The sequence below is a fragment of the Anabrus simplex genome, chromosome 9 (genome assembly GCF_040414725.1).
Source record: "Anabrus simplex isolate iqAnaSimp1 chromosome 9, ASM4041472v1, whole genome shotgun sequence".
Taxonomy (NCBI): Eukaryota; Metazoa; Arthropoda; class Insecta; order Orthoptera; family Tettigoniidae; genus Anabrus; species Anabrus simplex.
The window spans coordinates 145,719,241-145,744,755 of NC_090273.1; the positions used below are offsets into that span (position 1 = coordinate 145,719,241).

General features: G+C 40.5%; 1 protein-coding gene across 2 annotated transcripts in view; it reads right to left on the minus strand.

Annotated features, from left to right (window-relative positions):
* Positions 1-3,997: 3,997 nt before the first annotated feature.
* The window catches only part of LOC136881035 (uncharacterized), a 156,177-nt gene continuing 134,659 nt past the window's right edge, over positions 3,998-25,515 (minus strand). For both annotated transcript variants that reach the window (XM_067153634.2, XM_068229227.1), the window contains exons 4-6: positions 16,272-16,488; positions 13,237-13,466; positions 3,998-5,018 (exon numbers count right to left, since the gene is read on the minus strand). In XM_067153634.2, coding sequence (XP_067009735.2) covers positions 4,800-5,018; positions 13,237-13,466; positions 16,272-16,488 — 666 coding nt within the window. In that variant the 3' untranslated portion in view covers positions 3,998-4,799. The remainder of the gene's footprint in view (positions 5,019-13,236; positions 13,467-16,271; positions 16,489-25,515) is intronic.

Below are 25,515 nucleotides of genomic sequence, written 5' to 3' on the forward strand. Positions count from 1 at the left end.
GATATCATCTCTGCATCGTGTATCCTATTAAACTATTCAAAGCTGCGACAAAGAAAAGCAGACTATTATTAATATTTTATGATGATCTCTCTCTCTCTCTCTCTCTCTCTCTCTCTCTCACACACACACACTTTCGCCGATAGCACTGTACTTTTGCTGCGACGTTACTTCACATGCCATTACACTGTGTGCCTAGGACGGTCTGTTGAAGGTGAAGGGAATACATGAATGAGGAACACATTTTTCTATTCCAAACAGTTCTTTATTCCAATTTATTTTATATGCAACACTTAAATACAAATGTAAATACTTATGTAAATACTCATAATAACCAGAAACCTTACTTTAATTGAAATAACTTATGCGTAACACTCTTCAGATACTATTTACATCTCTGAAATATCCTTATTCGCCACGTGCACATTCCCCTCCATTCACCTTCATGGTCTATGCACGCCCTGACTGCAGTATAGGACATCTCTGGTAGAAAAATAAAGCTTGCTACTTGGAACTTTAAAACTATGTGGTATTTTAGCCTCTCGTACAAAGCGTCTGTTATTGCAGTGAGTGTCTCAGATATCATCTGAGACTATTCACCGTGTTGCAAAGGAACCGTCATGTCCCTTGCTTTATCGTTTGTGCCTAAACATCACTTACCAAACACAGCATACTTTGACTTTTGTGTTGATTAAACATTTTGCACAGAATTAAGAAGATTATATCAAAAGGAGTGATAAAAAGTGGTTACGGAATTCTAGTAGGAATACATTAATACATTAACGTTCAGTATGATATGTGGGGATACAGGACAATCTTTGTACCGAAAACAAACATTTCAAATACAGGTATTAACCTCTGCGAAATATTGTAAAGTCAAAGACATGATGCCATTGTACAAGTACAAAAACTGCTGCGATGATGTGGTAATGAAATGGCTCAGTGTACGATAAATGAAGAATTCAGACCTACAGTAGATATCTCTTTAGGATTCCCATGTTCCTTGCCGCGTCCTCTTATTTAGTGTAGAAATAGGAACATTAGAGACTTGTCGCTTCATTTATCAAAAAATAAAAATCGAGATAATATAGGAATGAACGTATTTTGAGTATAAATTTATGCATTTATCAATCTTGGCGAGATTAAGCAATTGTGGAATAATCGAGTACAAAGTGAAGGATCATGCTTTAGAATTGTCTTGAGGATGAAGATAAAGCGAAAGTTTTTAGTTGATCGCCAACTCTCTGTTAGTGAGCACATTTTCTGAGTTTATATTACTCATTCCCCATCGCCAAATGTACAAAACTCTTCGTCGCCTGAATGAGGAAAGTCTTTATCTTGATTTAAAATATAATAAAGAAAAACGTGTATATTTTGTAAAGCGGTTAAACACATTTTCTTCCCCTTGGGGACGTAAATAAATCGTTTTAGCTTTATGGTCCCGGAGAAGTATTTGTATATTTCTGTTAATTTTATTCACTACTCGCTGTTGTGCCCGTCGTTGACGGGACATTCACTTAGCACGCTTGTGCTTACACTTTCCTCGATTATTTATTGAGCATTTCACACAGACCTGGGACTTTGAAATATCGGCATCTTTTTAGTTTAATGGATTTGAGTTACTGTTGTGAATACATTACTTAAACCACTCTGAGACATCAAAACTATATGGGCAACATGCTTAGTAATGTACATAAATTACCTGGTGACGTGGTTTCCATGACGGTTCTGTAATACGTTTCTTTTTTTAAAGAGTGTAGTCAGTGTCGAAGTGTTGAAATATCAGTGTCGCGAAATAAGGAAGTATAAGTCTGACTTATGTACGGCTTTGGTTACATCACTTCACTAATAACACTAATGCCTGAAGTGAATCAATGTTTTTGTTATTGTGTATATATTGTATATTATGTATATAATTTCCTTGCCATACGCTAATAATAACAATACCTCAGCCGTTATCTATCGCAAAGAACTCTTATACATCAATCGTCACTTAGAACAGTCGTGATGTCACCTATAAAGCCATTATTTAGTATTCTTGGTAAATTCACACGCAAGTATATACATTGCAACAAAAATAGCCTATATGATATGTATCTACTTATTTTACGGTATTTATTATTATTGCTGCAGTAGCTACCTCGTGATGTCTTGCAAGTGCCTAGTAATATTTTCATCTGATGACCTCAAAACACAACAGACTGAAAGTGTTTAAACATATTTCGGAAATCCGTAATTGTCCAACTTATCTTAGATTTGGTATCAAAGTTAATGTGTCGATGTTATAAACGAACATATTAATGTGTTAAGTTTTCTTAAGGATCCACTCTGCCCTCCTTCCCTTCCATACAAACTGCAAAATTCCAGTGTAAAAACGAAGTATCAAGTTAATATTTTAAAAATACAGACGTATGTACATATAAAGCGGTTAAACCATGACCAGGATGATCTCCATAATAACTCTCCGATTTATCAGCTCTTGGATTTTCACACAACTGTGCCATTGATATATAGGCTACATTATCTTTCACTGTATCGAAAAAAATATACAGGACAAAATAGTTCATAAATGAAATTCTAAATAAATGTTGCTATGGCCAGTTTTCTTGTAAATCCAACCTTAAGAGACATGAGTTTCATGATTCAGGCTCCCTCTGAAGCTCCTCCCTCTCCTCGTAATCTTTTGAACCACGAATAGCTAAGATCCTATTCACCCTTATCAACTCAAAAACTAAGTTTCGTAAAGCTTCACTTATCCCCTTTCCCATGATACAGTAACAGATAAAAAAAGAAAAGAAACTAAACCCGACATAGACCATTATTTGTTCTGCTCGGTACGAAAACCAAGGGAGATGTCATTATTAAAAAAGTAGGGTCTGAAAGACGATTTTAAGTTACATAAAACATATTTGCTCTTTACGTGGCAAGTAGATTAATATTTCAATGTGCGTGTAGTTTACAATATTGTCTACGCAAATAATGTTTTTTAACTTTACATTTTTTATACTACTTCCTAGAACCAAATGAGAATCTCCAAACAGCCTTTGAGCCTGGTGGTAATGGATACGTTCTCGGAACGCATGTTCACATTCTTCCTTCGAACAGTTCTATTTCAGACCTTATTAAAAAATTCCCTTCGTAAATGTCGTACCTATACGCTATGGTCGTACGTTACAAAGGTTTCACCTACAGAAAATCTGGCGTAGCTATATCACTGAAACAAGAAATTCTCTGACAAGTTCAACTTGATCCTGTAAACTATAATACATAGTACTGATGATGAGAAGAGCATTCGCCTTTGACACTTTTCTCATTCTCATCCCATAGTTGCACATCGCCAAAACAATAGGCCATGGATATTAACTTCAAGGGTTTGGTCGAAAAAGGGCATGAAACATTTTTTTTATGAAGAGAGTTATAGTAGCTTCATGATTTTATGGTGTGTATTTATTATTCTTGATTGTGTTGTGTTCCTTACGGGAGTAACAGGAGATTTTGGACCAAAATTGGCCAAGAAATCAAAAAAAGAGATTTTAGTGTTAGTATGTATTCTAAAGTTTGAGGCACATCGCAGACTTTTTCTTTTCATATGGAGCCAATTTTAAAGGTACTGCGGAAACGTTTAAATTGCTCTTATGCGTCCCTTTAACTGTGTGGCTTTGCTTCTTCTGAAAAGTAATATTTTCTACAATTCAGAATGGCCCAGACAAACCCGCTTTTATCTCAGTTAGCTTCAAACTTGGCACCATCCATTTTGAAAATGATCGAGAACGTTGAGAAACATCTTGAGTCAGCGCATGGAAGAGTCAGTTAGATGCGATGTCACTTATTAACAAAAATGTTGTTTAAATTGAAGCTTTTAATTAATAACAAAACAGCACTACAAATTATTCCTTCGACTTTCCTAAGCGTAAAAACCAAGTCTCGAACCAGGAACTAACAAAAAGATGCGCCTGGAGCATTTTGAAAAAAGAAATATTTTACTACTACAGTCGGCACATTTCGAGTATACTTCTAAAATTGATGACGCGAAGACTGTAAGTAATCGCTTATAAACCACTACAATTCCAAGTTTGACAAAATGAGCACAACAGTTTGTTCCTAAGGAAGATGTCCGTCCCTCTTTCAGGCGTGTTGATGTTATTCAATAAAATAGACATAAACTACTCATCAGAATCATGTTGAATTAAATACAAATAGACGATAAGTGGTTGATGAAAAGATATACAAGAGTTGACTCTATATAATCCACAGAAATGTATCTCGAAGTGCAATTTACACCGCAATTGGGGTTAAGATCAACATACGTAGATTATACAAATGGATGACAACAATTTCAGTACAATAACAATGAGGGCCAATTTACACAGCTCTGAATCTGAAGCTGTTTAAAGGTGCTTTGGTATTATCGTTATTTTCTCTAGATGTCGTAGTCATTGTATATTCAAAGGAACATGATTAATTCTAAAGACAGACATAATCGTAAAATATACGAACTAACGCCCATATAGCTGTATGTGGGTTTTCGTGGAATAAAAAAGATATATTATTTCCATCGTTACGGTTTTCACCCATTGTTACTTGAAAATACTTGGTCTCCATACTGCGTAATCGTGTGTCTGTTACTCAAACCGTTTATTTTCATGAAGGATAACCTCGTAAGCCTACAACAAGTATTTGCGTATTATGTTAGGAAACAGATGTCATAATAAATAAAATACATTTAAAGGAAATTTCTCTATCATTTTGTACTAGGAAAAGTCCCTTGCTTTTCTAATACAAAATTTCGTCTTTGATGTTGGCTACGTACAACCACAACTCGAAATGACAATTAACTCCTTGCGCTGGCCACCACGCCCTGTGTAATTGTGCACGGAAAAGCCGGTGGGTCCACACTCCTGCTGCTTGCTGTTGGCGTACAGCCACATCCTGCATGGCTCGTTATTGCGCCAGAATGGATCTGCACAGTGACCACCGCTCTTTCGGGAACAGGAGCCCACACAAACTCCCACGTCCACCTCCTGTTGAAATAAAGAACTCGATTTGCAACTCTAAAGAATACAAAACATTACTGGGGTATTAAAATGTCTTACTTTACACTCTAAAAACTACTGTTTGACTTTTCGTTCTCTGCAGCTTCTGTTCATTAGTTTGAATATCATTCCTTAATGTCAGTTCTATAAAAATGGTTGGTGACCATAGCAATAAAAAAGAACAATTCCTAAGGGCATATCCGATAACTTACAGTACATTGTAATGGTTCTTGCTGCACACTACAACAGTTACCATTATTTCGAAGGGTCAGAGCAATACTATCTTAATTAGCATTTTTCATATCTTACATTAAAAGCAAATTAAAAATTCCCAAGAATGCCACTAATCACCATAGAGGCATTGCTATCAGTATTACCTAGAACACTAGCGTAACATGGAGACTTATGGATGTCAGTACTGCCTAGAACACTAACATGGAGACTTATGGCTGTCAGTACTCCCTAGAACAATAACATGGAGACTTAGGCAACTTGATTTCTTTGGAGTGTACAGACAGGGAAAGGGAAGCGCTGACCCCGATTCAGAATGATTTGATAGTATAATCAGCTATGTGGGAAACGAAAAGGAAAGGAACATGATTGTAGCGGGTGATCAATTTACCAAATATCCATTGGGAAGGTAATGCGAACGACAGGAAGCATGGCCAACAAATGGCAAATAAATTAATATGGGAAGGACATCTGATTTAGAAAGTCATGGAACCAACTTGAGGGAAGAATATTCTGGATATGGTGCTGGTAAAACCAGATGAGCTCTACTGTATTGAGAAACTGTAGTACTAGATGGCATTAGTGATTAGGAAGGTGTTTTTGTGGTAATTAAAAATGAATGTGAAAGAAAGGAAGTTATTAAAATTAGAACTATTAGACAGTACCATATGGCTGATGAAACAGGCATGAGGGAGTTTTTAAAAAGTAACCGTGATCAGTGGTGTACCGGGAAGTACACCTGGACTCCGCTCATTCAAAATAAGCGCCTTTATAAACTCCCCTATCGATCAAAAGGTGAAACTGATAAACACCTGAACTTGGAACTTTAATCGAAAGATGTCACCACTGAAATATTAAGTAATTTTGTTATTGTGAAGTTTCCTAAACCGATTGAATTTCTCCTTGTTTTGTTTGCCATTCATCAAGAAGTTTGGACATTTTTCCACAGATAACACTACCAAAACTATGGTCATGCACTCTGGTGCAAGGTGAAAGAACTTACAACTTAAAGAAGTTTTATATACCTGGGTTTTCCATAACTGAATCTATGTTCATTTATTTCTGGATTGGCAACACTTCTTTTTCTTTCCGCCAGTTTTGAACCGGATCAATCATAAATTTTGTTAATTAATTTTCAACCAATCCAGCATTTCTTGTTCATTTTGAATCTACCAATAAAAATTAAGAGGATGTGTCCTGATTAGTCTTGAATTCTCTCGAAACTTCCCTGAGGGTATATAAGCTGCGGCTCTTCATGTCAATTGATAACCGTCTTTATAAGTGTGTGTGTTAAGGCAGGAGGCCGGGCGCCTCTTTCTTCGGCCAGCAGAACATCTACAAGGTAATGGCCACATAATTCTATCTTTCTTGCTGTATCCGCAAATTATTCCGAGGGGAAGGTCCGAATCTTTATCCATGTAACATACTTTTATAAAATGTAAATTTTCTTTCGGCTAATGTAAAACTTCATTAAGTCTTTAACTGTAAATCGGGGATAGAGAGTGAGTTACCCTCTCGAGCTCCCCTTCATCTTGGTTTGAGGTGGCTACGTTTTCACAACCTTTCGTTTATGTAATGTGTTAAAGTGATCTCCTTGCGAGCCACCTCAGTAGTTTGGGAATAGCCCCTGTTTCATCGGCCGAGAGCCCTGTAGGATTTTAAATTTCATTATCTGAAGCGCAGTTTTCGTCTCTTTTCTGTTTGTGTTCGGGCCGTTTATTTAACCTGTTCTTTTTCGAAAAGGCCCTGTACTGTAGGTTGGGTACTAGATACCCCTGTATTAAACTATTGCTATTTGTAATTCAGAGAGTGTAACATTTTGAGGTAATATTGCCTTGAGTGGACCGTAAGAAACTGAGAGCCTGTTAGCTCTTTTTCGTAAATTTTGTCTCTGGAAGGCTAGATATTGTATTTTTGGGAGCAAGTGCTCTTGAATTAGGGGAGTTCTGCCCTTAACTAAATAATACTTTCAATTGTAAACTTGTAACCTAGGGGCTTGTAGCCCAGAATTGTCAAGGTCTGCATCTTGAATTTTCCAATTTATGAAATTGTCATTGTACCTGATGTTTCATTGTTATGTTTATTCAGTGAAAAATGGTTAAGTTTGAAGTTCTAAAGGAAATATAACCTTCAATTCAAGTTTTAAATTAATTTTGATATGGTAGATAGACCCATTCGCCCCGGCACCTTCTTTAACCCCTTTCTGCTCCACGCGTATTCCCGTAACAAGTGAAAACCGGTACATAAAAATGTAAACAGACTATGGGATGTGTTTAAACCAATTGTTGAGGAATGTGAAAATAGGTTTGTACCTTTAAAGGTGGTAAGGAATGGTAAAGATCCACTATATTATAACAGAGAAGTAAAGACACTAAGAAGGAGGTGCAGGATGGAAAGAAATAGAGTTAGAAATGACTGTGGAAGTAAGTAGAAATTGAAGAAACTTGCTAGGAAATTGAATCTAGCAAAGAAGTCAGCTATGGATAACATGATGGCAAGCACAATTGGCGGTCATACGAATTTTAGTGAAAAATGGGGGTGTATGTATAAGTATTTTAAGGCAGAAACAGGTTCCAAGAAGGACATTCCAGGGATTATTTGTGAGCAAGGGGAGTGTGCATGCGAGGATCTTCAAAAGGCAGAGGTATTCAGTCAGCAGTATGTAAAGATTGTTGGTTACAAGGATAATGTCCAGATACAGGAGGTGACAAATAACAAAGAAGTATTAAAATTTACTTATGACAACAATGACATTTATAGTAAGCTATAAAAGTTGAAAAGCTGGAATTGATAAGGTTTCGGGAGATATACTAAAGACAATGGGTTGGGAAATAGTGCCGTATCTGAAGTACTTATTTGATTAGTGTTTGCATGAAGGAGCTATACCAAATGAATGGAGAGCTCTATAATAGCCCATTTGTATAAAGGAAAGGGTGATAGACATAAAGTTGAAAATTACAGGCCAATCAATTTGACATGCATAGCACGTAAGCTTTGGGAAAGCAGTCTTTCTGATTATGTTAGACATGTTTGCAAAATTAATAACTGGTTTGATGGAAGGCAGTTTGGGTTTAGGAAAGATTATTCCACTGATGCTCAGCTTGTAGGATTCCAGCAAGATATAGCAGATATCCTGGATTCAGGAGGTCAAATGGACTGTATCGCGATTGACCCATCTAAGGCATTTGATAGGGTAGATAATGGGAGACTACTGGCAATGATGAGTGCATTTGGACTTGACAAAAGAGTGACTGAATGGGTGGCTATATTTCTAAAAAATAGAACTCAGAGAATTAAGAGTAGGCGAAGCTGTATCTGTCCTTGTAGTAATTAAGAGAGGAATTCCTCAAGGCAGTGTTATTGGACCTTTATGTTTTCTTACATATATATCAATGATATGTGTAAAGAAGCGGAATCAGAGAAAAGGCTTTTTGCAGATGGTGCTATTCTGTACAGAGTAATAAATAAATTACAAGTTTGTGAGCAACTGAAAAATGACCTCGATAATGTGAGATGGACAGTAGGCAATGATATGATGAGAAACGGGGTTAAAAGTCAGGTTGTGAGTTTCACAAATAGGAAAAGTCCTCTCAGTTTTAATTACTGCGTTTATGGGGTGAAAGTTCCTTTTGGGTATTATTGTAAGTACCTAGTTGTTAATATAAGGAAAGATCTACACTGTGGTATCACATAAATATGATTGCAAATAAAGGGTACAGATCTCTGCTCATGGTTATGAGGGTATTTTGGGGTTGTAGTAAGGATGTAAAGGAGAGGGCATATAAGTCTCTGGTAAGACCCCAACTAGAGTATGGTTCCAGGATTACTTGATTCAAGAACTGGAAAAAATCCAAAGAAAAGCAGCTCGATTTGTTCTAGGTGATTTCCGACAAAAGAGTAGCGTTACAAAAATGTTGCAAAGTTTGGGCTGGGAATATTTGCGAGAAGGAGACGACCTGCTCGACTAAGTGGTATATTCCGAGCTGTCAGTGAAGAGATGGCGTGGAATGACATCAGTAGACGAATAAGTTTGAGACGTGTCTTTAAAAGTAGGAAAGATCACAATATGAAGATAAAGTTGGAATTCAAGGGGACAAATTGGGGCAAATATTCGTTTATAGGAAGGGGAGATAGGGATCGGAATAACTTACCAAGGGAGATATTCAATAAATTTCCAATTTCTTTGCAATCATTTAAGAAATGGCTAGGAAAACAACAGATAGAAAATCTACCACCTGGGCGACTGCCCTAAATGGCGATCAGTAGTGGCTGATTGATTGATTAATATGGCTGTTACTACGGTCGAGAACGCTCACACGGAGACTTACGGCTGTCAATACTCCCTACAACACTAACATGGAGACTTATAGCTCTCAGTATTACCTATAACATTAACATGGGAACTTATGGTCTTCAGTATTACCTAGAACACTGACATGGAGACTAATGCTAACAGCCATAAGTCTGTTTTTTTATCGCATACACGAACTTTTAAGATGTGAAATGTGTTAGTTACGATAGTATTGCTCGTCGAACTATTTAAAGAGCATCTCGATCATCAGCTCTGTAACAAGGAACAAGAAGAAGGGAAAGGAAAATGTTCTTTATTTTAATCCACATACGCGCCCACCGGGTTATTTCTACAAAGCAAAAAGAAAGCAAGGTCATCTTCGTACAGGGCATGAAGGCCCTAGGAGGAATGGAAGGTACTATTCACAACTTTCTGCACTAGGTGGAAGAGAGTGGTTAGCTCTCTGCCCGGCCTCCTTTACTCCTGTAATTAACCTGGTACTCATTTTTGAAGTAAGTTGAGTGAACTTCACTTTCCAGAAGTGGAAATCTCGTTTCTAAGTTTTTCGACTTCCTGACAGGAAATTGCACTCATGTCCTTCCATGTGAACGGAATGGCACTTCCGCGCCTCGGCTAGGCAACCCCTGGGTTGTATTATTTTGCTACCGTACTTTCTTTCCCCAATAATTTATAGTTAATACGACTTACATTCATGAATATCAGTGCAACAGAATTCGAGTAGGCGCATTGTTCTTTAGTTTTCTGCTTCGGTTTTGTATCAGGATAAGGAGTGATATGTACGATTACTTAAGGCGGAGATGTCAATATTTCTTTGTATTATCGACACAAGAACAAGCAAGCTGGTGTAGGTAATTTTTGACCCATGATATGATTTTCATATTGCCATTCGTCTACTGTGAATAATACAAATATGAATATGAAAGTGTACATGTTCAAAGAATACATGTTAAAGATATCTTCTTACAGTAAAGCTCCTTAAAATTAAATTCCGGGCCGATCACTAGATGTTAGGCCCCTTTAAAGAAGCATCATCAACAAGCAAAATTAAATTCCATCATATTTTCTGTATGTAGGTGTACACTGTTGTGATGTGGTCTTTAACACTGCAGTTATGTTTGTCTCGGATTGAGAAATGTCCTTTGGAACTTGAAACAATATGCCCTAAAATTACTATGAAGCAATGTGAGATGATATCATGAAAATTGCGACCACAGTGGACAGTGTTTATATAGTACAACGAACGAAAGCGGTGTGAGCTTTTCAATGCACAGTGCCTCTTTCAACAGCATCATATACTCTCACTCCATATGAACACTGCGGAGAGGTCTGGAATTTAATTCAGGCTTTTGGCACGTAATCGAGTGATTGTATACCACCATCCCTCCTACCCTGCCGGCCAACACTCTGATGGTGAAAATGTTTTCGACCGACGGGACTCGAACCGGCTAACCACGGTGTTAGGCCTTGTAGATCTGAATCCTTAACGATCACTAGAATTACAGCTTCCTCCTTGGATGAGTGTACAGCGACGTCATCCGCATCCGAAAATCGTGGGTTTAAATCTGGCGGGTGTAGCTGAGTTGTTAAAGGCTTGAGAAAAGTCCATTCGATTCTATAGGTCGTAGGATGTCGGCAGGATGTCTGGTAATACATTTCGTGTTTGCCCAACAATAGTAACGAAATCTTTCTCTCTCTATTCGTTTAGTCGATTCCGACTCTCCGTGACCCCATGAACTAAAATACTCCATTTCCGTCTGTCCTGCACGGCCTCCCGAAGATTTTCCAAGCTGGAGTTTAGTACTTCTGTGATACCATCAATCCATCTCATTCTTTGCCGCCCTCTTCTCCTTGTGTCCTCGATCTTCCCCAGCATTAAGGTCTTTTCTAATGAACTGTGTCTTCTCATGATGTGTCCAAAGTAGCTTAGCTTTTGTTTCAATATTAGGCCATCCAGTGAACACTCTTGTTTTATTTACTGTAAAACTGACCTATTTGTTTTCTTCGCAGTCCATGGGCTCTAAGGTTTTTCCTCCAACACCACAATTCAAAGGAGTCTATTCTACAGTGTTCAGCTTTTCTTATGGTCCAGGTCTCACATCCGTACATCACAACTGGAAAAACCATAGCCCTTCAAGATTGGTTATTGCCTACTGAGCCATAAATCGCCCAACAGAGATCCGGTTTAAACGAAACGTCGATATTTGCCTGAAGTACGTCAACTGAAAATTCCTGCACATGATAGCTGAGGCCAAATATTATTACTACTGTTTATTACAATTTTCCGTGTCCGCCTCTGTGGTGTAGTGATTAGACTGATTAGCTGCCACCCTCGGAGACCCGGGTTCGACGAAATCTGAAACTTGCCGCGAGGACTGGAACGGGATCCACACAGCCTCGGAAGGTCAATTGAGAAGGGCGGGTTCGATTCCCACCCCAGTCATCCTCGAAGTGGTTTTGTGTGGTTTCCCACTTTTCCTCCAGGTAAATGCCGGGATGGTATCTAACTTAAGGCCACGGCCGCTTCCTTCCCTCTTCCTTGGGTACCCCTTCCAATCCCCCCCTCACACGGCTCCTGTTCTGTATAGCAGGTGAGGCCGCCTGGGCGAGACACTGGTCCTCCTCCCCAGTTGTATATCCGATCCAATGTGTCACGTTTCAGGACACTGCCCTTGACGCGATAGTTGTGGATCAACTTTGGACGGTAAACAGATTAAGAAAGAAAGAATTCTCCGTTGTGAAGGGTTTTGAAAGAACTCCATTGTCCAGTCCAAATTCGAAACAACAACAAAGATCAAATGAAACAACCCGCATGGTTCTACAGCCCCGGCCGTCGATGGCCTGCCAAGGCCGAAGGCCTGCAGGTTACGGGGTGACACGTGATCAGCGTAACGAATGATTTCGGCCTTTATTCTTGGCTTCTTGGACCGGGACCGCAATTTCATAATCAGATAGTTCCTTAAATTGTTCCCCGACAGACTGAGTGGGCCTCAAACCAGCCCTCAGATCCTGCGTGGAAAAGAAACAGACCTTGCAAGGAATCGAACCCAGGACCTCCAGGTAAAAGGCTGTCTCGCTACCATTGCTCCTAGACCGCAGGGTCGGAGTTCGAAAAAATTATGAAGAGTTTCGATTTAGACATTTTAAAAATAATCTGCTTCTGTCACCTTTATCCAGAAAGCTCCCGGGTACGGCTGTGGATCATTAACTCCCATCCACTTGTCGGACCTCCTCGGAGACAAGGGAGAGCGCGACGCTTCTAATGTACTTCCTAGCTCTTTGTCCTGATCCATTTAGACGCTTCATATGCTCGCCACACCCAGAGGCATTTTACAGTATACTTAGCTGCCAGGTTTCAATGAGGCCGCCCCTAAACTGGAGAACAGACGCTGCCAGCTGGATTTCAATGGTATTTCCTCCACTGGAGGACCAGTACCCAACTAAAGGAGCTCCCCGCCCGAACCCGTTGAATTACTCGTATTTTGAGAGTCGGATTGTTTATTGGCACCCAACACGTGTCGTTGAGTCCCTGGTTGTACGGTTGTCTCCACCAATAGCAGATAGCCCTGGCTAGACTACTCATTATTACTTTTAAAGGTAGCCCGAACTGATAGAGAGACGTTGCAGTTGCAGAGAACTCTGTTGTACGAAGAAACTAATACCCACCTTAGGAGTTGGACTGAGGGAATGATGACTTTCGTCTCCATCTGCAGAATCATTGTCATCTTCACTGTTATCATCATTCTCGTCTTCAACCTTGTAGTCATAGACAAGCTCAACTTGGCGTGCTCGGTAGCAAGATCCCATGCAGCCACACTTTTCGATCACATTGTAGCACTGCGCACCGTTCGGTCCTGCGACACTCACTGAACGACTCTGGACTGGTTTGCAACCACCTGCAATTAAAAATCTCTAGTAATAACTCTTTCTCAATGGACGATTTACCCAAAATACTCTAACCTAAGATCCATATAAGCTATAGCTTTATCATAAAATTGTCATTTTGTCATAAACTTAGAAATTTTATCCTAAACATAGTTTTATTAATTTTGATCAGGCAAATAAAAGGTGAAAACAATTTCGGTTGCGTTATTTTTTTGTTACGGCACCATGTTAAATCAACTGTATAATTTTCCTTTTTAAGTTCAAGGAAAGAGGAATTAGAACTTTTATACATAATTTGAAAAGTGAAGTGTGAAATGATAATTTAGCAGATCTAAAAATTATTTATAAAAGGACTACGCAAATGTTAGCGCTCCTGAAAGATGTTTACACCTTAAAAGCACCACAAAGAGTAGTTTCCGATTTTTCTTATTCTATTTTTCGCAGGGTGAATGATAACAGAGTAATGACGGAATTATGGGCACTGTCAATTTGACAGAGACCACTGGAATTGAGGAGTGGTGAGGCGGATAACCTTCCCCTTCCTCTTTACAATTTATTTTCTGTGGCCATTGACAAACACATGCCTGTCTTCAAGTATGGACAAACCTCGAACCTCTGGATAGGCATTCCACAAAGCCAGCAAACACTACGTAGTTCGGAACGAACCGCTAGATGGAGGCATGATGTAAGTATACTCACATCACGGTTGGAGGGACAAAGTTGCTGATTCTTAGACAAATACTGTATTTTATACTAGAATAAAAATAATAGTCCGCCTCTGTGGTGTAGTGGTTAGTGTGATTAGCTGCCACCCCCGGAGGCCCGGGTTCGATTCCCGGCTCTGCCACGAAATTTGAAAAGTGGCATGAGGGCTAGAACGGGGTCCACTCAGCCTCGGGAGGTCAACTGAGTAGAGGTGGGTTCGATTCCCACCTCAGCCATCCTGAAAGTGGTTTTCCGTGGTTTCCCACTTCTCCTCCAGGCGAATGCCGGGATGGTACCTAACATAAGGCCACGGCCGCTTCCTTCCCTCTTCCTTGCCTATCCCTTCCAATCTTCCCATCCCTCCACAAGGCCCCTGTTCAGCATAGCAGGTGAGGCCGCCTGGGCGAGGTACTGGTCATTCTCCCCAGTTGTATCCCCGACCAAGAGTCTGAAGCTCCAGGACACTGCCCTTGAGGCGGTAGAGGTGGGATCCCTCGCTGTGTCCGAGGGAAAAGCCGACCCTGGAGGGTAAACAGATGATGATGATGATGATAAAAATTATAAATTTCAATATTTTACTTTTAATTACATTTATTTTACATTATTTGCAATTATTTCCCTAAAATCTGGGTTTATTTCAGTTAAAACTTTTTTTAACTGCGCCAATAGAGGTTCGTCACTCAAACGTGTATTGACTTGATTTGTGAAATAGTTGCTCACATAAACAAGCAGAAGCAAACAGCTAAAATTTTAGCTGCAAATAATCTTAATTTCATGAGTTCAGCAACTGAAACATGGATAATTCTACACTAACTTCACAGTGACATAGACGTTTAAACAGGTGTAATTTTGTACTGATACTTACTCAAGCTGCAAATCCAGTCTTACATTTCTACTACTAAAAGTTTTCATTCAGTACCGTGATGGAGTAAGGGTGACGCCCTCTCTCAGGCCATGAGATGTGGTGTGGTGTTTTAAGGTGTGGAGAAGGGCAGCGGCTGTGCCTTAGAAAAGGAACTGTCCTGACATTTGCATTACTTGACACAAGTGATTCCCTTCTCACCAATATACAGTTTATATAGTTGTGGATGGGAAAGGAATGGTATCCATGATATCTCCTGCCTGTCGTAAGAGGCGACTAAAAGGGAGCTCAGGGGATCTCAGCTTGGGAACCACGGGCCCTTAGCTGCGTTTGGCATTGCTTGTGCCAGGCACCTCGCTTTCACATTCCACATGTGACCTCATGTCAACTCTCGTTTCCTTTCGATCCCGACGGTATTAAGTTTGTGAGGCCTACGGAGTCTTTCATTATATCGTGGACCTTCGTTGTCCTTCCCTTCTTTTGCCTGTTTACTGATTCTTCAAATTATCTGGCCTCTTCCTTCTTTCCTTCTGATTAGTGTTGATAGAGGATGGTTGTCCATTTGTACTTCCCATTAAAATAGTATTCACCACCATCCACCATCACTACCAATATACATTTGGCTGTCATGATTTGGTTGCATTACTATATCGTCCCAAAAATTTCGCTGAAAGAATTACCTCTGCCAAAAAATTGGATGATGAATTTGTGGTAAGACCACTTGCTGTAGGTTCACCACCTTCCGGAAGATTCACCAAATTAATTAGGTAAATCACTCTGACAGAAATTCCAACATTTTTACTTAGATCATGTTAACTCTTTTTATTTCTTGTTAAACAAATTCCTAATCAATAGCACCCTACTTCTTCCACTTCAACATTTCATTTTAAATTTGTTTTAAGAGATTGGAAAATATGTTATAAAAGTAAAAAATACAATACAGTATATATCAATATTGAAATGAATCATGCATGCAAGAGTTAAGCAGCTCCAACAACATCAACAGCAACAACAACAATGTAAAAAGCGTAATAATGGTAGCAAAAGAAGAGATATCCTGAAGATAAGGTGAAGGTGGAGGACCTTTTGGAAGCATAACGTACTACAAAGGAGTTGGAAGACCTGGAATGACAGTGATACAAAAGTAATAGTGTCAGACATTCGTCTAACTTGACCACCAACTTACTATTGTGTCCGCAGCGACTAGAGATATGGTGTAAGCAAGGTTTGTTTCCATGTTGTCACATACCGTCATGGCAGTGTCCCACGCAGGCTCCCACGTCGAGACGCGTCTCGTAAGGCGTGTCAGGGAACACCACCATGTGATAGGGCTCGCGTGAACACACTGCCGGCTTCTGACGACATTCGCACGTGTCTACTACGGCTACCTCTCGTATTCCTCGGAAAGTGGATACACGCTGCAGATGTGAACTTGCTGGTCGACACAGCCAGTCTTCCGGGCATGTCTACAACAAAAAAAGGCTTGGTGTCATATGCTGGCAAAATGGAGCAGACTAGTGATAGTCCGTAAGAGTACATGAAGTCCATCAAATAACAAATACATTCAGAAAAACAATTTGACTTGTTGAACAATATCGTACGATATTTTCTTCTCCTGGCCCTTTTCCCTAGTTTATTGGGCTCGGCCGAAGTTTACATATGGCACTGATATAAGGAGTTCCCGTCTGATATATGTAATAGTATGCTTTGTGTGAACGCAAAGCTCAAGTGTCTGGATATGTTCTTATGTTGATGGAAGGTGCATTTATAGCATATTAATTCATATCAGGTGTATCTGATATCTTGCCATCCAATCTTGAATTCTTCGAGGAGACTTTCCGGTGAAATATCAATCTTGCCTGAATGTGACAAAAAATGCGGTGGTTCATAACCGAAGAGACCAAATAGACACGCGCAAGAAGATAAAATCTTTCGACAACTGGAGTAAGAACGAGTCAAAGGTAAATATTTGCAGCTTTACATAGAACCGAGAACACCAGGGATTGTCATGCAGTGAATGGAGAGAAGGCTTTAAAATGACTGGGAATGTGGCAGTCGTCCGTACTATAGCCAGGCAGATTCCAGAACGACAACGTCTGTTGGCGCTGCCACAGCTCTGCGAAATTGCGTCATCATACAGCTAGATCATCCATCACCAATGTATTGCGGGAGAAAGGGTTTAACGTGTATGGAAAGGTACACTCAACCGTACAAAAACTGGCCGTCGCAGAAGATGACTTTCTTTTAAAATCCTCTTATTTGAAATAGTATGTGTAGATGGTAGGCTTTAAAGTATCATATCGTCGGCCAACGGATATCTACAGTTTACGAATATTCTCGTCTTTCGAGGATGTATAACATTAGGAGAATAATGGACTCGACCACAGAGGGTAAGAGAGTCGGAAGACCAAGGTGAAGATAGACGCATTTTTGAGCAATTTAAAGAAGAAAGGTGCAGAACTAAGAGCATAGAGTTAGTTGCAAACAAGTGAAGGGTGCTTAGTTAATACTCACAGGCTTGCAGACTGAACGCTGAAGGGTATACCGACCAGTATATAATGGAAACGAATAATCAGGTGTGTCTTCCAGTATAAGTTTTCTGTGCTGATCTGGTGGTGGCTGTTTGAAGGGGCTAAATAACCGACTTATGCTCCTCCCTCTCTCTAGTCATGAGAGGAAAAAGAAGATTACGACCCCCTCGAAGTATGAAGGTATCAGCTAAAGGAATGGGAGGAGCACGAAGGAAGGTAAATTTGATCCATTCTGGACTTCCAGCTAAAGCGTGCGCCCCATTCTCGCAGGTAAGACACGAGCAGCTGCAGTTTTCAGATATTGCGACATCGAATGTCTTTTTAACACTGCCGATATTAAGCACCTATCCGGCCACCCTCACTCATCCTAATAGGGTGAAAAATATACCAGTGTTTGGATCATAGCAACGATGTTGTAACACGTGGATTATACTGCATGTTGCTTTGTCCCCTTCTTGTGATCTATATGTCAGCATAAAATGTTAGGTAAGGACTAGGATAGAATTCGTGACGTCGTCTCAGACAATCAACCATCAAGCAATCAACTTGACAGAGCTGCTCAAGGACACATTTGGGTTCGTTCATATCAACGGACCTGAGCGTGACCCGCCCATTTCTTTTGTCCAGATCCTCATGGGTACTCACGGTGCATGAGATGCCAGCGGGTAGCGCTTGGCCTCCTTGAGGTCCTTCCTCATATTAGAATTCTTGAAGGTTCCTAGGGCACGGTAAATCTAGAGGTAAATCCAGAGACGTTTCTATATCACTATAATACGATTCATGCGGCCTCATATATTATTAGAGCTTAGGGACATATCTTTCATCGATGCCGGGCTGAGTGGCTCAGACGGTTGAGCCGATGGCCTTCTGACCCCAACTTGGCAGGCTCGATCTTGATTCAGTCCGGTGGTATTTGAAGGTGCTCAAATATGTCAGCCTCGTGTCGGTAGATTTACTGGCACGTAAAAGAACTCCTGCGGGACTAAATTCCAGCACCTCGGTGTCTCCGAAAACCGTAATGGTAGTTAGTGAGTCGTTCAAAACGAATAGCATTAATTAGTAATACATTTCTTATGTACATTTACAACAGTTAATACAGAATGGGAAGTACACAGACATTTACATAGGAAAAGTTATAAACAAAATACACTGTACAAGCCTTCTGCAACTAAAACCATATATTTTACATATTTTCATAAACAATGACATAAAGTCGCGGAAAAACGCAAATAAAACAGAAGAGACAGGGAATGGAAGATTTGAAGGTGAACTGAAAGGAAAAAGCTACATTATGTAAGAAATGTCAAGACAGAAGGAAGGATATGGCAAGATGGCATCTACAGTAAGTTCCTATCGAGTTACAATGTACTTACTATATTATATTGCTGGAGTAGTATAAACACAGACCCTTTGGAAAGAGAAAGGCGGAAGTAGGGGGAATGGAAGAGCGTCTTCATTCTGGAACTACAGGAAGGGGCATGGGGAAGGGGCGGAGACTATTTCACGTGATCTAAATCAACTACAGTAATATGATGGCTACTTTCTTCCGAGCTGAACGATTCCTGAGATCTATTTTTTTCAGCACTTGATTACAACTCAAATTGCTGCAGATATTGGCCCTGGCTCTGACGCTTGCGCAGAAGGAAGATCTTACACAGTTAAGGTAGCTGAGATTGAAGAAGCATGGGCCAGAATGGAGAGGCGTATTCGACAACTTATAAAACACAGAAAATGTACAACACTCTGAGGACATTTCTTCTTTTATTTTACTGGCTTTAGTTAAAAAACAGCCAAATGCATTTTGAACAAAGAAAAACTAAAAAGAAAATTTGCACTTGCAATATATACGTACATTATTAAGTTATCCATAACAGTGAACTTGGATTTCCACAGTTGTAATGTTTCTAGGTACATAGAGTATACGCGCGCTGTACGTTAAGTGAATGTTGACATTTGAGTTTAAGTAAGGCGGTTATTAATATTTATCGATGCACATGATAAAGTTGACACGATAAGACGATATCATTGAGATCAGCGATTGCTTGGCGGTCACAGGAAACAATAAGGCTAGTCCAGGATTCCTACCTGGCAGAGGTGGCTCGCAAAACTTCCATGATTGAATCTCATACGAATAATTGAAGTGATGTAGCGGCGACAGGCATTCCACTTGGAAGCCAGGGTGAGTGTGGAGGGTATGATGGTCAACAGCGCATTGTTTTCCACGCGGCATTTTTGTAATGTCTTCCTCGATGTGTGTTTTGGAACGTTGCTTATCCGTGGCAAATCGTCTCTAATGGGCACTGGTGGATCTAGGCGTTGGCCCGAGTGCGTTGCTGCTCTAGCGAGACGGTCAACATATTAGGCCGCGTGCACACCGAGCGCGCTTCGCATAGTGTGTCGCGTGTTGCTCAACGCTAAGCGTCACGCTAAGCATAACCAGTGCTTTGTTCCTAAGCCAGGTGTTCACACCGTCCGCGCTTTGCTGCGCTGAACGCCTACCTTACAGCTAAGCGAAGCGCCAGACAACGCGCAGTGTTGGTTAATTGCTTAGCGTTACCTAGCTGGTTCTGAAGCTATGGAAAAAGAAATTATTCATGCAGTGTTTCAAAGAGAAGAAATATGGAACCCAACACACAAAAACTATAAAAATGTAACTGTTTTGCAAAATAAGTGGACTTAAGTATCTACAACAGTTTTATCGCATTCCTACAGTAAACACATACAGTAATATTACTTCTACCGTCACACTTCACTGGGCTTAACATTGTGACAGGATGAAATTGCGTATGGATTTTAGTGTCGGAAGTGTCCGAGGAGAAGTTCGGCTTGCCAGGTGGAGGTCTTTTGAATTGATGCCAGTAGGTGACCTGCGTCGTGATGAGGATGAAATGATTATGAATACACAAATACAACCCAGCCCCCGTGCCAATGGAATTTACTAATTATGATACAATTCCCGACTCTGCCGGGAATCGAACCCGGGACTCCTGTGACCAAATGCCAGTACGGTAACCATTTAGCCATGTAGCCGGACACTTTGTGACAAAGTGCATAGAATCTCTCAAACTGTCATATCGGCTTATAATTTTGCCAATGGAGGGTGGTAACGTGAAGAATATCACTCTGCATGCTAGTAGTGGGCTTGGAAGTAAATATTTCTGTTTATGAATTATATTTGTCACACATTTACTCCACCTTTGTTACGATGAAAAATTGTGTATGCTAATTGTAACAATATTGCAAAATACTATTTATAATTATTATATAAAGAGCGTAATTTAGCCGGAAATTTAATTTCCACGTGTTTGCTGCCCGGTGCTCCTAGACAATTTGGAAAACTGAATTTTTCTCAATACTTCTCTGCTACTTGTCGCCACATTTCAGTTGCAGGGTTTAGAAGGTCAAAAGTATGTTTTGTCACTCTTAAGTAATCATAAAATTTATCGCGATAAAATCTTGCATCTCCGTACAAACGATGGAATTCTCCGAAAGTAATTCGTTCTTCATTAATTTCATGAACCCACTTTCGATTCTTCTTTCTAATTTTCAACTGTTTCTAGTGTACTTGGACAGCGGCATTAGTTTATGACCACCCTAAAACGCCTCGCGCTAAACTAAGCTGAGAGCACGGCGTAGAGTTTTCGGTGTGAACAGCAAGCACGCCTTGCGCTATGCATAGCATATCACGCTACACGCGACACACTATGCGAAGCGCGCTCGGTGTGCACGCAGCCGGCAGTTGTACTCTACTGTATGCACCTCGATGAAATGTCGTATGGCTTTCAGTGCCGGGATATCCCAGGACGGGTTCGGCTCGCCAAAGTGCAGGTCTTTCTATTTGACTCCCATAGGCGACCTGCGCGTCGTGATGAGGATGAAATGATGATGAAAACAACACATACACCCAGCCCCCGTGCAGTAGGAATTAACCAATTAAGGTTAAAATCCCCGACCCGGCCGGGAATCGAACCCGGGACCCTCTAAACCGAAGGCCAGTACGCTGACCGTTCAGCCAACGAGCCGTACATGCACCTCGATACTGAGACATGAAAGCTGGCGCATTCAAAATAGCAGAACAGTCTTCGAAGCACGACTGAGACATACACACGTCATAAATTATGTCAGGAAACTCACTTAAAAGATAATGAAACTATCTGCTATGTCGTTGAGGTTGACGGCTTTCCTTTCATCTGCACCTCCCACGGGGTTTTCTAGGGCACGTTTGCTTGCAGTATTAGCACTCATTGCAGTCGATTTTGGAAGCAGAATTAATTCCCATCCTACGCTTGAAGATAGTATTGCCTTCGTAGACGTCACTCGGTGAATCTCTTGGTAACACGGGGAAAAGACCTCCATCCCCATATAAACCACTATCCATGGTTGGTTTCTCTCACTCACACAAGTATTGTAATTAACTAAAGTAGTCAAATAAAAGAAAACGGCAAGCACAGACTGCATCGAACAACTACTACAAATGTACACTATATCACGACGTAAACATTTCGAGCGAACAACGGCTGATGGCATTTATATCTGTGACGTTAGAAAACTTGTATAGGTCTATAAAACATAAGATGACTCTGTTTATGTGGGAAACAAACAACGATTTACAACCAAAATCCAAATATTTCTGCTAATTAACAAGTGAAGTATATGGCTTTTAGTGCCGGGATATCCCAGGACGGGTTCGGCTCGCCAGGTGCATGTCTTTCTATTTGACTCCCGTAGGCGACCTGCGCGTCGTGATGAGGATGAAATGATGATGAAGACAACACATACTCCCAGCCCCCGTGCCATTGGAATTAACCAATTAAGGTTAAAATCCCCGACCCGGCCGGGAATCGAACCCGGGACCCTCTGAACCGAAGGCCAGTACGCTGACCGTTCAGCCAACGAGTCGGACAGTGAAGTAAATTATACTCGTGAAATACGAAGTGTGAACGAAATGGCGGAATGCTCGGAGAAATTGGGTTTAAGACTCCTTGTAGCACACTCCTGCGACAGAAAATCAGTGTCATTTTGCAAGTAGATTGTATCTGTGAGAGGATCAATTTGTTTGAAGTTTTGTAATCATCTGGAAAGAGAATAATTTTATTTGAATTGTGGGAAACAGTAGATAAATATTTGCGTAAAACGATAAGGCTTACCTCTTCTTAAACATACTCAAATTGGCCGGTTTTACGCTTTTGTTTACCTAATCTGGGATGAAATGTTGCACAGCGCAAATTTCAAGGTTAAGATATAAATATGGTGGTGGTGATTGTTATTTTAAGGGGAAGTACGTCTGGATAACCACTCCATTAAGAGATAAAGTAACAATGATACCTATAGATTGCCCTACTCCTCACCGTGTTAAGAACCCCTGCCTTCTCAAATCAAAATAAGCTGTGAAAAAACCTAAATCAGAACGCTTCTCTTCTATCATCTGGGTGAAACGAGTGATATTCTATGTGGAAATGGACGGAGGATGGGAAGTGTAGATGGAGGTGGAGATCGTTGTTACCATATTAGCCTGGACTGGCACCAGGAGCGCGCATGCTGTACCCGTGGGAGAATCTCTAGTCCTGACCAAGTTAAGAATATTTCGAAGGCGGATTTATATTACAGTATATTTTAAGGTATCTTCTGGCCTTGCCTTCAGCTTGTCATATTATTCTACATTACGATCAACTAAAACCACCACCAAGAAGCTTGAAGGGCGTTTGTAAATTGAGCTACTTCTCAATGTCAACTATATTTTTATTGTAGATTGGTACTTCACGATGTCAGGTTAAGGTTATTACAGTACCTTCCATCCGACAGAAGCCGTACACTATATACTACACCAAACATGACGTCATGTGGTTCAGGTTTCATCTCAAGGGCACGGTAATTTTCCCTGACAGTGGTTATTCTTGCACCTTTTTTGCTTATATTTTTATAAGCTCACTGTTAGAAGCCTGATGTTAGTATTATGTGCATCAAGCACAGTGACATTCGATTTATGTGACATACAGTCTTGTGGCGAAGAATGTCATCCTGATGATTCTATCTAATAATAATAATAATAATAATAATAATGATAATTGTTTTACATCCCACTGACTAGTTCTCCGATTTATACGTCTCTGAAATGCGCGAATTCTGTCCCGCGGGAGTTCTTTTACGTGCCGCGATCGAACCCGTCAGCTTGAGTTCGGGAAGGCTAGCACTCTTCCGTCTAAGCTACTCAGCCCAGCAATCGTATCAAAGAGATCTTGATCTGGATATCAGAGAAATATTTACCTTACATACATTTAATTTTACTTGTGGTTGTTTTTACTTACCTAGAGATGAAATGTGTTAATATTCCATAAAACGAAATCAGATGTGGTTACTGAAGATTCCGAACCTGCAGATGATTGTGATATTTAATTAGAGGGTGGCTGCTTAGTTGTTCTTCCACCGGGCGTGTTGGCCGTGCGCGTAGAGGCGCGCGGCTGTGAGCTTGCATCCGGGAGATAGTAGGTTCGAATCCCACTATCGGCAGCCCTGAAGATGGTTTTCCGTGGTTTCCCATTTTCACACCAGGCAAATGCTGGGGCTGTACCTTAATTAAGGCCACGGCCGCTTCCTTCCAACTCCTAGGCCTTTCCCATCCCATCGTCGCCATAAGACCTATCTGTGTCGGTGCGACGTAAAGCCCCTAGCAAAAAAAAAAAGTTGTTCTTCCTCTTAAAACTATAATCACCACCACCACCTTAATTTAAGTTCGCGGTGTTTTGTCCTGGCACCTGTTATCAATTATTCATCTATATTTAGGTTATAATCAGAAGTTAACTCTGTGCACCTGTTTCCTTCCACAGGATCGAACTTCTGATATTATCATATTAAAGATTCGTCAAAACACTAAGAAATGTTATTTCATTTTGTGCCTTGTCTGTCGATGTACAGTGGAAGTGTTAACTGATGGCACATACCGTAGTATGACAAGTCCGGTTGAATACCAGTCATGAAAGCTGACTTTCAGTTTAATTATTCCGTCACCGGGCGAGCTGGCTGTGCGGTCAGGCGCACGCGGCTGTGAGCTTGCATTTGGGAGATAGTGGGTTCGAATCCCACTGTCGGCAGCCCTGAAGATGGTTTTCCGTGTTTTCCCATTTTGACACCATGCAAATGCTGGGTCTGTACCTTAATTAAGGCCACGGCCGCTTCATTCCAACTCCTAGGCCTTTCCCATCGTCGCCATAAGACCTATCTGTGTCGGTACGACATAAAGCAACTAGCAAAAAATTATTCCGTCTCTACCTTCCCTGTGCCGACGCAGACGTCAGCGAGTGGTTTAACCAATAGCATGCAACGTTGTTTTTGTGTCCTCTTCTTGTGCGTTGACCAGTCGTAATAGCATGCGAATACAGCATGACGAATATGGTCCACTTCCTTTCTCACTCCCCCCGTTAAGTGAATTTTCCGAAAAGAAATACTTGTTTGTTTATTAGTAAAGGATCTTCTAAATACCAATTATCACGACTGTAACATCTTCAGTTTTTGAGAACGTATGTGTCCTCATAAAAGGAATTCAACTCCTTTTCACCCCCGCTCCCCAAGATGATTCGCCCCCCCCCCCCCAAATGCGTTTTTCTTTGTTTTTAAAAGAGATCCCGATACCAATTTTCACGTCTGTAATAACTTTAGTTTTTATTAGATGTAAGTACCGTATCATCATATAATTAATTCAATTGATTTTTCAATTCTTACACACACACACACACTCTCTCTCTCTTAATTGGATTTTCCGAAATCAAAAGAATACTTGTTTCTCTACTTTGAAAGCAGATTCCAAATACCAATTTTCACGTCTGCAACATCTTTCGTTTTTGAGTATCTTCATACAAATAATTCAACACATTTTTCAATTAATTCCCCCCCGCCCCCGTCCTTTAAGTGGATTTCCAAAACCCAAAAATACGTATTTCTTTATTTTTAAAGGATTTCCAAGTACCA